We start from the raw sequence: 14,679 nt of genomic DNA on the forward strand, positions 1-14,679 counted from the left end.
CAACCTTCCTGGGCACATGTAAGTGAGTGGAGACATGGAACTCACCCTTACAAGGCCTAGAACCTGACAGATCATACAAGACAGAAGCCCAGATAACTAAGAAGAGGACGCTGAAGGTGAGAGGTGGGCCCCAAAGGATTCTGTGAAAATGCTTTGTGTTTGTGGATTTCTCACGCAGAATGAAACCTTTGTTTTTATTCACAGGTTAGACACACTCTCCATATAGAATCTATGAAGGGACATTGCTGAATTTTTTGAGGCCTATAGTGAAAAATGGATTATCTCAGGCAGCTCAGGATGAATAATGCAGTCACCAAGAGGGGCAGGGTGGCCACAGGTGGCCAGCAGCAGGAATGGGCATTGTGAGCCATTGGATGGGGTTGTGAGAAGTGGCATTGTGAGTCACTGGCCTGACTTTGTTGTTTCCTGGCAATCAGGTGACATAGGAGGCTTTGTGGGGGACAGGCATCAGCCAGGACCAGCAGCCTTCAGTCGGAAGCTGGTAGTGGGAGGAGGAGGAGCTCCGACTGCTCTCACGGAAGTGTTTGTTCCCTTGGCGCTTGCTCTGTTGCTTTGTTTTTTCCTTTGTTTTATTTTATTTTGTCTGTTGCTTTTTTTTTTTTTTGCGTGTTGCTTTGTTTTGTTTTCTTCGTTTTTTTTTTTTTTGTTTGTTTTTTTATTTTATTTTATTTTGTGTTACTTTGTTGTTACAGTCCCCTTGTGGATCACCCATGGGGAATTGTCTATGCCCCAGCGCTGGCCCCAGTTGTGCCTGCTGTGAGCCTCGTGGCCAGTCTGTGGCATCTACCACTCCAGAGCCTGCCGTGTTACATACTGGAGTGGTGGAGGTGCAGGACGTGCGGCCCGGAAAATCAAAGAGGCGCAAAGGTAAAGAAGCCATGGGTGCCATTTGCTCTCTGGCACATCTCTGGCCACCACCTCCCCACCTCCTTCCCATCCCATCACCCCAGAGACATCCTCAGCTTCCAGCTCCCTCCTGCCTATAGCCAGCTTTCCCGGGGCTGGGCATGGGGGACAAAGGCTAGTCCTGCCTCTTGTCTTCATTGTTGAGCCTTCTTGCTTGAGGCCTTTTTGGTCTAGTCTCTCCCTTTCCCTGGTGAAAATTCAGATACTCCAGTTTTGGAGTCTCCATCCCATTCTCTAGCCTTGGCTGTCCAGCTACTATGGCATCTCAGTGAAGGAGCCAGTTAAAGGCCCAATGATTTCTTTTCTCCTATTCGATAGAGAAGCTAATAATTGGGATAATTGAGACTCAAATATTTGGAGACTTGTTAAATTTGAAATAGAGTTTGCCATGGAAGAGATTATATGGTGTTCTTAATAGATGGTTTGAAGTCACCTTGACAGAAGCAGCTTTATGTCTTCCAATTGTAATTTGAAAACCGAAGGAAAAATTGAGGGACATGCTTAAAATGACTGCAAAAGGTATGAAATGTTACTGCCCGAGCTGTAAAAAAGTTGTTTTTGTTGTGGTTTTACCCAAAAGTGTAGCCGTGGAGCTCTGATTACTTCAACATTCCCACTTTGACATGAACGTCTCTTCAGCCCTACTCCAGTAACTTCACGGGCTTAGTTTACCTCCTTGTTCTGAAAGACAGGTAGAGCTAGCTCATGGTTACAGGTTCCAAAAGAGATGAAATGACTTTAGACTTGAATTTGGAAGGTAAAGACTTGGAGTTAGAAGGCCAGACCCTGCCTGTGGAAAAGAGTTTGTTTTCATGGCTCCCCTTCCTACAGGATGGAAAAGGGGAGGTGAGAGGAAACATTTCATGTTTTTGCTTATGGTCAAATTGAAGGCAAAAACTAACACTTGTAAGACAGGAGAGGAGCATTTAGGTACAAAATCAGTCAAACATTTGTGTATCACTGCATTCGTTGAGCAAATGGAAGCTACCAGACTCAGAAAACCAGAGATGCTAATGGAACTGACATTAGTAACCAGGGGTTTCTACTGAGTTCAGTGCTCAGGGTGACTTTTAATAACACCCACCCTCCCCTCCACACACACACTTTTCTCAGGACTGGAAAGCTCAGGCAGCCCAGGATGAATAATGCAGTCACACAGAGGGGAAGAAGCAGGGATCGGCATTGTGAGCACCTGGGTGGGGCTGTGGGGCAGGGCATTGTGAGCACCTGGGTGGGGCTGTGGGGTGGGGCATTGTGAGCCACTGTGTAGAGCAGGTACTTACTCTAAACCCTGCCTATAGGTAAAAAGATTTTAATGTAAAAAGACCTTCAATTGTCCCACACCTTCCTTCTGAACCATCCCTTCCCTATGGTATACACGCTCCACTGTGAGGGGTAATGGCACAGGGATCCACCATCTTGTCTTGCCACCACTCAAGACACAGACATGGCTTCTGTTTATCAGTCCTTATTAAATGTTTCTTTCTAAGAAAAAAAAATAAGCTGGTACTTCTACATAAAGGAGAAGTATGGAGCTGTAAAAAAGAGTAAGATGTCTTTATTGCTATGGAGTGATTCCCAAGATAGGGTATGCAGAAAAGCAAAGAGAACATGCAGTAATATACACGAAAGAAAGCAGGCGAAATAATGTGTATTTCATTATTTAAAAATAAAAGCCAATGTTGGGGAAGTCTTGATGATGACCTGTGACAGTTTCCTTCTAACTTCACTGGGCAGCCAAAGTGCATATTTTCTCAAGATTTCATTTTGCTATGGGATCTGCAGAGGACGCTAACTGTGCACTTTTCGCCTTTGAGTTGGAGAAAACTTCGCTTTGTGATTCATTGTGCATTACGTGGTATACAGACTGCTCTTTCATTTTATTCTATCCTCTCAATATTTCGAGTCAGGTGTAAAATGGGAATTATACTGTGTTACATATGAGAAGGCTGGTTCTAAGAAGAAGACTCAGTACATCAAGAGTGTAAATTTTAGATTTATGGCATATAAAACTAGAATTTACAAAAAGGCATGCATATGACCTGCTTTAAATAGTACCCTTTATAAAAAAAAAAAAAACAAAAAAACACAACTTTTTTTTCTTAGCTTACTAAAGCAATTAAGCCTCAGGATGAAAACAGCAATATTAGATGATGAGAAATAAAATGGGGTTACTTGTGACACAGTAATGCTTTTTATTGTGAAAAGACAGGGTCTTGCTTTGTCACCCAGGCAGTGGCGTGATTATAGCTCACTGCAGTCTCAATCTTCTAGGCTCAAAAGATCTTCCCACAACAGCCTTCCATATAGCTAGGGATACAAGGGCTCACCGCCACATCTGGTAATTTGTAGATTTTTTGTAGAGACGAGGTCTCACTGTGTTGCCCAGGTTGGTCTCAAACGTCTGACCTCAAGCAGTTCTTCTGCCTTAACCTCCAAAACTGTCAGGATTACAGCCATGGGCCAGCACACCTACCCCGGAAATGTTCCTAAAAGTCTGAAACAATAAGTTAAATGCTATTAAGAAATATGTAAAAAGATAAACATATACTATGGCATATGAAATGTCACCGTTCAGTCATGGTCACAACAGTGATTAAAATATCCAACAGTTGAGGCAAGTCTGAGAACAGAGAGGGACGTACAGGATTGGTTTGGAAGCCAGAATTAGGATTGTCAGAGCTGGGAAAGCAGAAGCAAGGCAAGAGTGTGCGCAGGAGTGGGGCACACAGCCGCTCCGTGGTATGCCGTGTGTCCTCTTTTACGGCAGGCCAGCTCCAGCCCAGCAGATGAGAATCACCTGATGGGTGGAAAGAGTGGATTCAGGTAAAATCTCAGACTGTGCATCATAACGGAGAGACTTAAAATATTTGCCTTATGGGTCATAAAACTACTAAAAGTGACAACATAGGGATAATAGAGTAGGTCAGTAAATGCAGTAAGCCACCTGCCACATCTCCATAGCCTCAACCATCCCACAGAAACACTGGGGCAGCAGGATTTCACAGAGCTTGTGAGAATAGCTCTCGGTCCAGGGTCCCGGGCATGATCTAGAGGACTCGGGTGTTCCGGGATCTCTCTCCCCGGGGAACCAACCACATGATTACCTCAGACCTATCATTCCTCACTGTGGTGACTGGGCAAGTCACTCAAAATGTCTGAATTTGAATTCACTGAATTTGAAAATAGGGGTTGTAGCCCCTTCCCTGCCTGTCCTTTGGGGATCAGGGAAATCACAGATCTCTGTCATGAGCTGGAAATCATGTGGCCATGGAAACTGTGAAGTCACTTTCCATCCTAATCCTGCGCAGACATGCAAGCTCCCTCTCTGTAGTCAACCACTACCAAGTGTCTGGATTATTCTTCCCAACATTGATCGAACATTTTAGGGCATTTACAAAACCATGAGTCTTTTTAAGTCTTTATCTGCATTTCATCCTTTTAGACACTATAGAGATTAGTAGGTCTATAGCCTAGATCTAATAATGTTTCCACATCTAAGAATAGGGAAGAGAGGCACAGATGGGTTCATATCCCTCTTCCAGGTATGTGCAGATTCTAAGTAGGATTTGAACCCAGCCTATTTTTTTGGTAACTTGGAACTTCTGCTTTTCTATATTGTCTCATCTGAATAAAGGTATCTGCCTGCACAAACAAATCTCCCTAGAACCCAGATCTAATTCAGGTAGCATTGAAAAGCACTCGGTGAAAACTAGGATCAAAAGTTTAAACTGAGAACGTTTTTACTAATTTCTCTGTGGTCCTCTGCCAGCAAGGTGTCAAGCATTGTCTTTATTATGATACATTTCTGCCTTGCAGGTTTGGCTGGCCGTGCCAGGAACTGGGTAGCAAAGAGGAGGCGCAAGAAAATTTGCCGCAGTGAAAATGAAGGTAGTGTGGAAATTATATCATGAAGTTGATTGAAGCAAATAATTTCAGTTTACTCATCCAGTGCCCCATATGAGAGAAACTCAGTAAATGCTGTGTCAGTTTCTTCATTTATTTCATTTGTGCCCATTGAAATGCATTTAATCAACGGGTGACGCAACTACACAAGGAAAGTTACGTTGACAACTTAGAGTTTGGTTCTTTTTGTTTCTTTATTTTTGTGAGAAAGTCTCATTTTGTCACCCAGGAGTGCACTGGTGCAATCACAGCTCATTGCAATCTTGACCTCCCCATGTTCAGCTGATCCTTCTACCTCAGCCTCCCAAGCAGTTGGCTGTAATGCACATGCTTTATATTAAGCTATTTTTTTTTAATGTTAGAGACAGGATTTCACCATGTTGCCCAGGCTTGGTTCACTTTTGATAGTAAAGGACATCTCGAATATTTAGACGTTTGCTTTCAGTTTGGGCAATTATGAATACAGCAGATATAAACCTTCTTGTGTCTTGTTTGGAAACAATTTTTACAATGTAACTAAGGCAATGCTAAAATTATGGTTACTTGTATGGTAAGACTACCTTTCTTTGTGAGAATTTTGGTAGAATTTACCGGTGAATTCATCTGAAGGTAGTGTTTTGTTTTGTTTTTTGAGAAGATACTAATTATTGATTCAATTTCTAAAATAAATATAGGCCTATTTAGATGATTCATTTATCTTGAGAAGACTTTTAACCTTCTGAAACAGATCCAGAAAATTAGCTCATTTCATATAATGTATCCAAGTGTGAGCACAGATGTGTTCACAATATTCCTTTATTATTATTTTTGATTCCACTTGTCTTCAACTGATATTATTGGTACATCGTGACTTCTTTTCCATTGTGGTTAGACAAGGTAGAGGTTCATCAATGTTTTTGATCTTTTCAAATAACTGGTTTTTGGTTTTGTTGATTTTCTCTGATTTCCTGTTTTTTATTCCTTTAATTTCTGCAATCATTATGTATTTTTCCTCTATTTGACATTACACTGCTGTTTTTCTTTCATTGCCCAAGGTGGAAGCTAGATTATGAATTTAGATTTTTCTCATTATTGACACAGCATCATGAATGTTACTCACTGAATATATCATTAAAATGCACAGTTAATAAATAATAAATATGTGTGCTTTACTACAATTTTAAAAATACAACAGGATAGATAATTGTAGTATCAGGATATGCAGATCCACAGAAGTTAAATAATCCTGTAACGTTTCATAAAATGTTGGGATTCATCTAGACCTTCACGTGGGCAGCAGATCTGATGAGATGCTCTCACTGAGCCATGCAGTGTCTTTCTGTATTAACCGGTTCTCAGACTATTTCACAGTGATGAGGTTGCTGTAGCTAGAAAACCCAAGGTTCTTTGGTTTCTTTCTGCCCCTCTCCTTTGCCTTCCTTCAACACCAAGGAGAGTGGTCCAGCAGCAGCTCAGTCCATGCTTGTCAGCAGCCCAGCTCCATACACTGCAGCTTCAGTCCACGTCCCCCAAGCCTCCTTGTGGGATTCCTCACAGCACCAGTGCACTGACTGTCTCTCTGTGTCCTCCTAGCTCCCGTTCAAGACCCGGAGGAGGAGACGTCACCTGAGATAGTAAGATGCATTTCTTTGTCTTGAAGAGAAATATCTTTTTCTGGGGCTTCTAGAATGTCAAGTGAGTATCATTTTTGACTGCCATTGTGAATCAGGCCTCAGCTGTCATAGACTCCAGCTACCAGTCACTGGAGCTTATGACCAACTGAGGCCTGATTGATGATGTCAGTCCAAAGGTGACATCACTGACAAGTTAGTAGTGAGCCTATTTCTCAGTAGCAACATTTTCTTCCTGAAAAATAATTTTGTATTTGGCAGCCAACATGGACTTGCTCAATATCCCATGAAAAACCAGGTTCCCGGAAGGTGGACTCCTCCTGGAAGGCCCCTCTGCCTATTAGCTCTAGAGCCCATCAGATTGCCCATGCTCCTTTTCATCCTGGGGGCGCGGTCTCTGCATTCTCCCAACTCCCACCAGGTCCTTACGTGGTCATCCCGTGAATCAGCAGAACCGGCTCCTCCCTCTTCTCCAGGGTGTGGGGTCCCTGGGGTTCAGAAACTACTCTCCTGAGCACCCGCATTTATCTCATCCCGGGATTAGGAGCTGCTGCAGGAGGAGAACCGGCAGAAGCTGGGCCTGAGCACCAACCTCAAGCAGGTGGAGGATGAGAAGAATTCCTTCTGGGAACAGCTGGAGAAGGAGAAGGAGGCCACGCACAACCTTGAGAAGCAGATTGCCACCCTCCATGCCCAGGTTTGGAGGCCCAGGGAACTGGCCAGATGCTGCAGGCTGGAGAGCTGCTGGCCTGGGCACTGCAGGACAGACTGCTGCTGAGCCAGCCTATTGCTCTTTTCCAGGGAAGCCCCCCTCCCCCCTGCTGTCCCACATCAGTGCTCTTAGCCTGAGGCCATAAGAGAGGAATCCAGGGGTCTGTGGACTTAGATGGGGGACACCACTATTTTCACTGCTATTTTATACTTTATGTTCACCAGTCTAGCTACAATGTAGCACTGCTTCCATTATGAACATAGCCACAAGCCATGGTGCTGGCAGTCCCTGTGCCCTTGTCACCTGGAGAAATGGCCAGTTACCCTGTTAGGGTCATGGCTCAGCTCCTTGGCCTCGTGATTGCCAAGCCTGCGCTGAGTTTGCTATCTGATGTGCTACCTGGGGTCACGTGGCTTCCTGAGTGATGGCAACTGCATTTCTCTATACTGATTGCCTGGGTGATCCCTTATGTTTATTTCATGCCTGTTAAAACATTGTCATGAGAAGGAGTCCCTAGTCCTCCCTATAGAATGTCAAGGGGTCCATAGACTAATGTCAGGGTCCCTGTCGTAGATCCTATTTTAGGCCTCCACGTGGCGGGCCAGAAGGCCTGATCCACCTCCAGATGGGCTGGGAGTTCATTCCAAAGTCAGGGTAGGAGTCGCCTTCGAGCGCATGTGGTTGCAGGTTTATCTGCAGATGCAAGGGCTGAGTTATGGGGACCCCGTGTACACCCCCACAGGGCACTGGCCTTGCTCTCTGGGGGTGGTTCCCCAGAGAGTGAGAGGCTTGGTGTGGATGAGGGCTTGGAATCCCCTCAGCGGGCCTAGGAGTCAGCCTCCCCGCAGCTTCACACACTAGATGGATGCCTTTCTGCAGAAACTCCATTTGTCTTGCCCCCATGGAGAGGGAAGTGACTGGGGGAGGCAGTTTCATAACTGGGCGGATCCCTGGTGCCCCTTTCACAGTGTGGCAGGCAGGCTCCCAGCTGTCCCAGGGACAGGTGTGTCACCTGAGCAGGTGCCATCTCAGGCATCTGCTTATTCCTTGCTCCTGCCCAGGTGGCCGACATGACGAAGATTGAGGACAGTGTGGGGTGCCTGGAAACCTCAGAGGAGGTGAAGAGGCAGCTCCGGAAGGACCTGAAGGGCCTGAGCCAGGGGCACAAGGACAAGCTGGAGAATACCAAGACATGTCTGCAGCAGGAGCTGGACGACCTGCTTGTGGACCTGGACAACCAGCGCCACATGGTGTGCCACCTGGAGGAGAAGCAGAAGAAGTTTGACAAGGTGTGTAGCCATCCACCCCATCTTTTGCATTTTCTCTCCTTCTGGCACTCAGCCCAAGGCGAGGACCTCATCAGAGAAACCCTGGGCTCCCTTGAGACCTTGCCCGGGAGGGGTCATGCGGGGCCAGCACTTACAGGACCCCTAGTCTCTGGCTTGTTGAGGGGCTTGGGGAGAAGGCCAGCGGAAGAGGGTGTCTTCATGCAGTGGGTTGAGGAGGAACTTTTCCTTTCTGGGTTTTCACGTTTTTTTCAGATTTTCTATAATGAACTGGTTTTCCTGTCATCTAAACCATTTATTTGTGCATCCATATTGCTTCCTTATTCCAAAAGATCTGAGGGAAGGTGAGGGAGATGTGAACACCAGGGCGGGATAGACATCGAGCATGGAACTGTGGCGGCCGGGTCCAGCCCGCTGCGTTTTGGGGAGAAAGCTGCATCAAACGCACACACACACTGTCGTTCTTGTGTTGGCTCTGGTTGTTGCGCTGTGGTAGTGGGGTTGAGTTTCTGCAGACTGTGGGGCCTGTATACCCTAAAGAATGCACTCTTGACTGGGCATTCTTATATGCCTATAAGCTCAGAACTTTGGGAAGCCAAGGTGGGCGGATCACCAGGTCAAGAGTTCGAGAGCAGCCTGGCCAACATGGTGAAACCCCATCTCTACTAAGAATACAAAAATTAACTTGGGCCCAGCTGCTCTGCCCTGCTGGGGGCTGTAGCTCGGAGCCTGTGGGGCTGAGCCTCATGATGCCCCTCTCTTTCCCAGCTCCTGGCAGAGCAGAAGACCATCTCTGCCAAGTATGCAGAGGAGCGTGACCGGGCCAAGGCCGAGGCCCGAGAGAAGGAGACCAAGGTGCTGTTGCTGGCCCGGGCCCTGGAGGAAGCCATGGAGAAGAAGACGGAGCTGGAGCAGCTCAACAAGCAGATCCGCATTGAAATAGAGCACTTCCTGAGCTCCAAGGGCAAGAGCGTGAGTGCTGGGCCTGGCAGCCAGGTCTTGGAAGGGGCCCGAGCGGGGTCATCACAGAGGGTCAATGCATACACACCTTTCGGGTCTAGCAGACCCAGGTCCCTGCCAGTCCCTTTGCTCCTGACTTGGGCTCTCTGGGGCTCAGGTTTATGAGCTGAAGTCCAAGTGGGCTCTGGAGCAGCAGGTGGAGGAGATGAAGATCGCCCTGGAGGAGATGGAGGATGAGCTGCAGGACACTGAAAATGCCAATCTGCAGCTGGAGGTCAACCTGCAGGCCATGAAGATCCAGTTCGAGCAGGACCTGCAGGGCCGGGACGAGCAGAGTGAGGAGAAGGTGCAGCAGCTGGTCACACAGGTGTGTGTGGGCTCCTGCTACCCCACGGTGGCCAGCTCGACGGCTTCACCCAGGCTTCCATTTCCTCCTTCTACCTGGATTGTGTTAGGGCCCTGGACCTCGCCTCCCGTCCCCTGTCCCTCCTGTCCAGTCCCCTGACCATTGGGTCAGCGACTCACCTTCTTAGAGTTCTTCGAGTCAGTAATGCCCACTGGCTTCCGGAGGCCCCGCAGATCCTGCAGAGACACCTGGGTTCAGAGCCAGACCAGGGTCTCTGAGTGGGTCCAGCTTCCCAAGCTGTCAGTGTTCCTTCCTCCAGGTGTGGGACATAAAGGCAGAGCTGGAGGATGAGAGGAAGAGTCACTCCATGTCAGTGGCCGCCTGGAAGAAGCTGGGGATTGACCTGGAGGCGCGCATCGACTCGGCCAACAAGAACCAGGATGAAGCCGTCGAGCAGATGCGGAAGTGGCGGGTAAGGGCGGGCAGTCCCCAGCTGAGCCAGCTACATGCGAGGGCACTGGGGAGGTTCTGGGTGCTTCCAGCCCCATCTCACTAATGGAGACAGGCTCAGAGGTGAGTGGAAACAATAGTCCAACAGCAAACTTGCAGAACGGTGCATGGCTGAGTACATGAAACACAGAAGCAAACAGGCAAGTGCAGGCCTAGGCATGGGGGAGTTCAGAAGGTCTCACCCAGTGCAGACTCCAGCATCAGCTGCGTCCTGACGCTCCAGCCTTCTGGGCTCCGGTGTGATGGTTCCGAGAAGCAGCCTAGAGTGTGGGATACATACTTGGAAATTTTCACCTCACCAATAATTGAAGAATAATGAACACATTAAAAACAGCTCTGATATGTCATATCATGTAGCAAGAATAACCCTAGGTTTAAAATACATTTGAGTCAGTGTCTTGCTCTTTTGCCCAGGCTGGAGTGCAGTGGCACAATCTTGTGTCACCAGAACCTCTGCCTCTTGGGTTCAGGCGATTCTCCTGCCTCAGCCTCCCGAGTAGCTGGGATTATAGGTGTGTGTTCCCATGCCTGGCTAATTTTCGTATTTTTAGTAGAGATGGCGGTTCACTGTGTTGGCCAGGGTGGTCTCAAACTCCTGACCTCGTGATCTGACAGCCTCAGCCTCCCATAGTGCTGGGATTACAGGCGTGAGCTGCTGTGCCTGGGCAAAAAAAAATCTGTAAAAGCTAACTGTGGGCAAGGTTGTGGGGCACAGATACTCTGCTGTTGGCATGTTCTGCTGCTGTGGACTGGCTGCACACACCCAGTCGTGCACTTTGGCTTGGGGAATCTGTTTTTGGAGTTATCTGCAAATGGAAGAAAAGAGTATTTGACAAAAATCTTTAGCATTAAAACAAATGGGAGGTGGGTAACAAAAGGAAAGGTGTTTCCTGCCTGTGGTGGGGACACCTGCCAGGCTGGGCACTGGTTTAAAGCGGCGGGTGCGCATTAGGGGTGGCACCGTGGGCACTGGTCTCCCGCCCACAGAGGGGACAGAAGTGGAGAATGAAGCTCAGCCTGGGCTTGCGTCCACAGTGATCAACACTGTCAAAGTGTGAGTTATGAAGTGGGACACAGATTTTTGTCCTCAGTTGCTTTTTCTCCCTGTCACCATGGTTGGTTAAATATCGAGCAGAGTACAGCCATCCCTGTGTGCGAGATGACGCTCAAGGGTGGGGGTGGAGGGCCGAGGGCCAAGGACCTGGGTGGGGTGCCAAGCCTCTGTCCCTGCCCCAGGCCCAGGTTAAACACTGCATGCGTGAGCTGGACGACACCCGCGCCTCTCGCGAGGAGATCCTGGCCCAGGCCAAAGAGAATGAGAGGAACCTGAAGAGTGTGGAGGCCGAGATGATCCACTTGCACGAGGTGGGTGGGATGGCAGTGGAGAGTGGCACTGCTGCCCTGCAGCTAGCAGGTCGCAGCACAGGGCTTTCAGCAGAGGGCTAGGGTCTGACTCAGCTCTCCTGTTACAAAAGGATTCCCTCCAGGGTTCCATTACATAGTGGGCCTCCCTGGTATGATGAGATTGTGTGAGTGAAATGCCTCACATCAGATGAGGCTCCGTGGCTGCCACCACCTGCCGTGACCGATGGAGGGTCTCAGCATCCCCATAGCTGCCCTGTCCATGTCGCACCTGAGCCAGTCCTGAAGTGTTTCCTGGGTCTAGAGGGTGCCCTGCAGTGTGACTTGCTGGGTGTGACTGCGTCCAGGGTGTAGTCGTCTCCTGCCTGCAGGCTCTGGAGCTGACTCCAGACTCTGGCTACCCTGAGCAGCAGGGCAGCAGTGAGCGGCTCTGTCCACGTGGTCTGCCCTGCTTAGGCCAGGACACTTGTTAGTCATCAACACACCCTGGCACCTGGCTTGATTCCTAGCACTTAAATGTAGTTCAGTTTTATGAACATACAATGCTTTTCAACTATGACTTTAGGGGGGCACCAGCCCTGTGAGCTAGAGGAATCCTGGAGGAAGAGCTTTCTGGGGAGGTGGGGCTGGGGAAGGGCTTGAGAGGAGGGTGCCCAGGGCTGGGAAGGATGGTCTTGTGGGGCTGTGGCTGCCTTCAGGTCACATTCTGGATCTCTGTGGCAGGAACTGGCAGCCACGGAGCGTGCCAAGCGCCAGGCCCAGCAGGAGCGGGACGACCTGCTCGTGGACCTGGACCACCAGCGCCAGATAGTGTGCCACCTACAGAAGAACCAGAAGAAGTTTGACCAGGTGTGTAGCCATCCACCCCATCCTTTGCATTTTCTCTCCTTCCGGCACTCAGCCCAAGGCGAGGGCCTCATCAGAGAAACCCTGGCCTCCCTCGAGACCTTGCCCGGGAGGGGTCGTGCGGGGCCAGCACTTAGAGGACCAGCACTTGGGGAGAAGGCCAGCGGAAGAGGGTGTCTTCATGCAGTGGGTTGAGGAGGAACTTTTCCTTTCTGGGTTTTCATGTTTTTTTCAGATTTTCTATAATGAACTGGTTTTCCTGTCATTTAAGCCATTTATTTGTGCATCCATGTTGCTTCCTCATTCCAAAAGATCTGCGGGAAGCTGAGGGAGATGTGAACACTGGGGCGGGATAGACATCGAGCATGGAACTGCGGCGGCCGGGTCCAGCCCGCTGCGTTTTGGGGAGAAAGCTGCATCGAATGCACACACACACTGTCGTTCTTGTGTTGTCTCTGGTTGTTGCGCTGTGGTAGTGGGGTTGAGTTTCTGCAGACTGTGGGGCCTGTATACTCTAAAGAATGCACTCTTGACTGGGCATGGGATTATATGCCTATAAGCCCAGAACTTTCGGAAGCCGAGGTGGGCGGATCACCAGGTCAAGAGTTCGAGAGCAGCCTGGCCAACATGGTGAAACCCCATCTCTACTAAGAATACAAAAATTAACTTGGGCCCAGCTGCTCTGCCCTGCTGGGGGCTGTAGCTCGGAGCCTGTGGGGCTGAGCCTCATGGTGCCTCTCTCTTTCCCAGCTCCTGGCAGAGGAGAAGACCATCTCTGCCAAGTATGCAGAGGAGCGTGACCGGGCCGAGGCCGAGGCCCGAGAGAAGGAGACCAAGGTGCTGTCGCTGGCCCGGGCCCTGAAGGAAGCCATGGAGCAGAAAGTAGAGCCGGAGCGGCTCAACAAGCAGTTCCGCGTGGAGATGGACCTCATGAGCTCCAAGGGCAAGAGCGTGAGTGCCGGGCCTGGCAGCCGGGCCTTGGGAGGGGCCCGAGCGGGGTCATCACAGAGGGTCAACGCATACACACGTTCCGGGTCTAGCAGACCCAGGTCCCTGCCAGTCTCTTTGCTCCTGACTTGGGCTCTCTGGGGCTCAGATCCATGAGCTGAAGTCCAGGCGGCTTCTGGAGCAGCAGGTGGAGGAGTTGAAGACCCAGCTGGAGGAGCTGGAGGATGAGCTGCAGGACACTGAAAACGCCAATCTGCGGCTGGAGGTCAACCTGCAGGCCATGAAGATCCAGTTCGAGCGGGACCTGCAGGGCCGGGACGAGCAGAGTGAGGAGAAGCAGCAGCAGCTGGTCAGACAGGTGTGCGTGGGCTCCTGCTACCCCACGGTGGCCAGGGTTGCCCTGGCTTCACCCAGGCTTCCATTTCCTCCTTCCACCTGGATTGTGTTAGGGCCCTGGACCACGCCTCCCCTCCCCTGTCCCTCCTGTCCGGTCCCCTGTCCCTCGGGTCAGCGACTCACCTTCTTAGAGTTCTTTGAGTCAGTAATGCCCACTGGCTTCCGGAGGCCCCGCAGATCCTGCAGAGGCACCTGGGTTCAGAGCCAGAGCAGGGTCTCTGAGTGGGTCCAGCTTCCCAAGCTGTCGGTGTTTCTTCCTCCAGGTGCGGGAGATGGAGGCAGAGCTGGAGGACGAGAGGAAGCGGCACTCCATGGCAGCGGCAGCCCGGAAGAAGCTGGAGATTGACCTGGAGGCGTGCATCGACTCGGCCAACAAGAACTGGGATGAAGTCATCGAGCAGCTGTGGAAGTGGCGGGTAAGGGCGGGCAGTCCCCAGCTGAGCCAGCTACATGCGAGGGCTCTGGGGCGGGAGCCTGGCAGGGTGGCACCTCTTGGGAAGGTCCTGGGTGCTTCCAGCCTCATCTCACTAATGGAGACACAGGCTCAGAGGTGAGTGGAAACAACAGTCCAACAGCAAACTTGCAGAATGGTGCATGGTTGAGTACATGAAACACAGAAGCAAACAGGCAAGTGCAGGCCCAGGCATGGGGGAGTTCAGAAGGCCTCACCCAGTGCAGACTCCAGCATCAGCTGCGTCCTGACGCTCCAGCCTTCTGGGCTCCGGCGTGATGGTTCCAAGAAGCAGCCTAGAGTGTGGGATACATACTTGGAAATTTTCACCTCACCAATAATTGAAGAATAATGAACACATAAAAACAGCTCTGATATGTCATATCATGTAGCAAGAATAACCGTAGGTTTAAAACACA

General features: G+C 49.8%; 2 protein-coding genes across 8 annotated transcripts in view; one reads left to right on the forward strand and one right to left on the reverse strand.

The window, feature by feature from the left end:
- The window catches only part of LOC103795939 (myosin-9), a 20,487-nt gene continuing 5,808 nt past the window's right edge, over positions 1–14,679 (forward strand). For 5 of the 7 annotated variants that reach the window (XM_078341655.1, XM_078341608.1, XM_078341641.1 and 2 more), the window contains exons 1-13: positions 455–888; positions 4,747–4,818; positions 6,406–6,446; positions 6,988–7,140; positions 8,217–8,444; positions 9,210–9,413; positions 9,559–9,768; positions 10,067–10,219; positions 11,494–11,622; positions 12,343–12,468; positions 13,216–13,416; positions 13,562–13,771; positions 14,073–14,225. In XM_078341655.1, coding sequence (XP_078197781.1) covers positions 732–888; positions 4,747–4,818; positions 6,406–6,446; positions 6,988–7,140; positions 8,217–8,444; positions 9,210–9,413; positions 9,559–9,768; positions 10,067–10,219; positions 11,494–11,622; positions 12,343–12,468; positions 13,216–13,416; positions 13,562–13,771; positions 14,073–14,225 — 2,037 coding nt within the window. In that variant the 5' untranslated portion in view covers positions 455–731. Of the gene's footprint in view, positions 19–454; positions 889–4,746; positions 4,819–6,405; positions 6,447–6,987; positions 7,141–8,216; positions 8,445–9,209; positions 9,414–9,558; positions 9,769–10,066; positions 10,220–11,493; positions 11,623–12,342; positions 12,469–13,215; positions 13,417–13,561; positions 14,226–14,679 lie in introns of those variants that run through there. The other 2 variants (XM_078341617.1, XR_013523546.1) reach the window with 2 other exon arrangements.
- LOC103790534 (cadherin EGF LAG seven-pass G-type receptor 1-like) overlaps positions 12,726–14,679 on the reverse strand; it is a 20,563-nt gene continuing 18,609 nt past the window's right edge. The window contains exons 5-6 of the mRNA XM_078341768.1: positions 13,933–14,556; positions 12,726–13,717 (exon numbers count right to left, since the gene is read on the reverse strand). Coding sequence (XP_078197894.1) covers positions 14,497–14,556 — 60 coding nt within the window. The 3' untranslated portion in view covers positions 12,726–13,717; positions 13,933–14,496. The remainder of the gene's footprint in view (positions 13,718–13,932; positions 14,557–14,679) is intronic.

This window comes from Callithrix jacchus, chromosome 1 (assembly GCF_049354715.1).
Source record: "Callithrix jacchus isolate 240 chromosome 1, calJac240_pri, whole genome shotgun sequence".
Taxonomy (NCBI): Eukaryota; Metazoa; Chordata; class Mammalia; order Primates; family Cebidae; genus Callithrix; species Callithrix jacchus.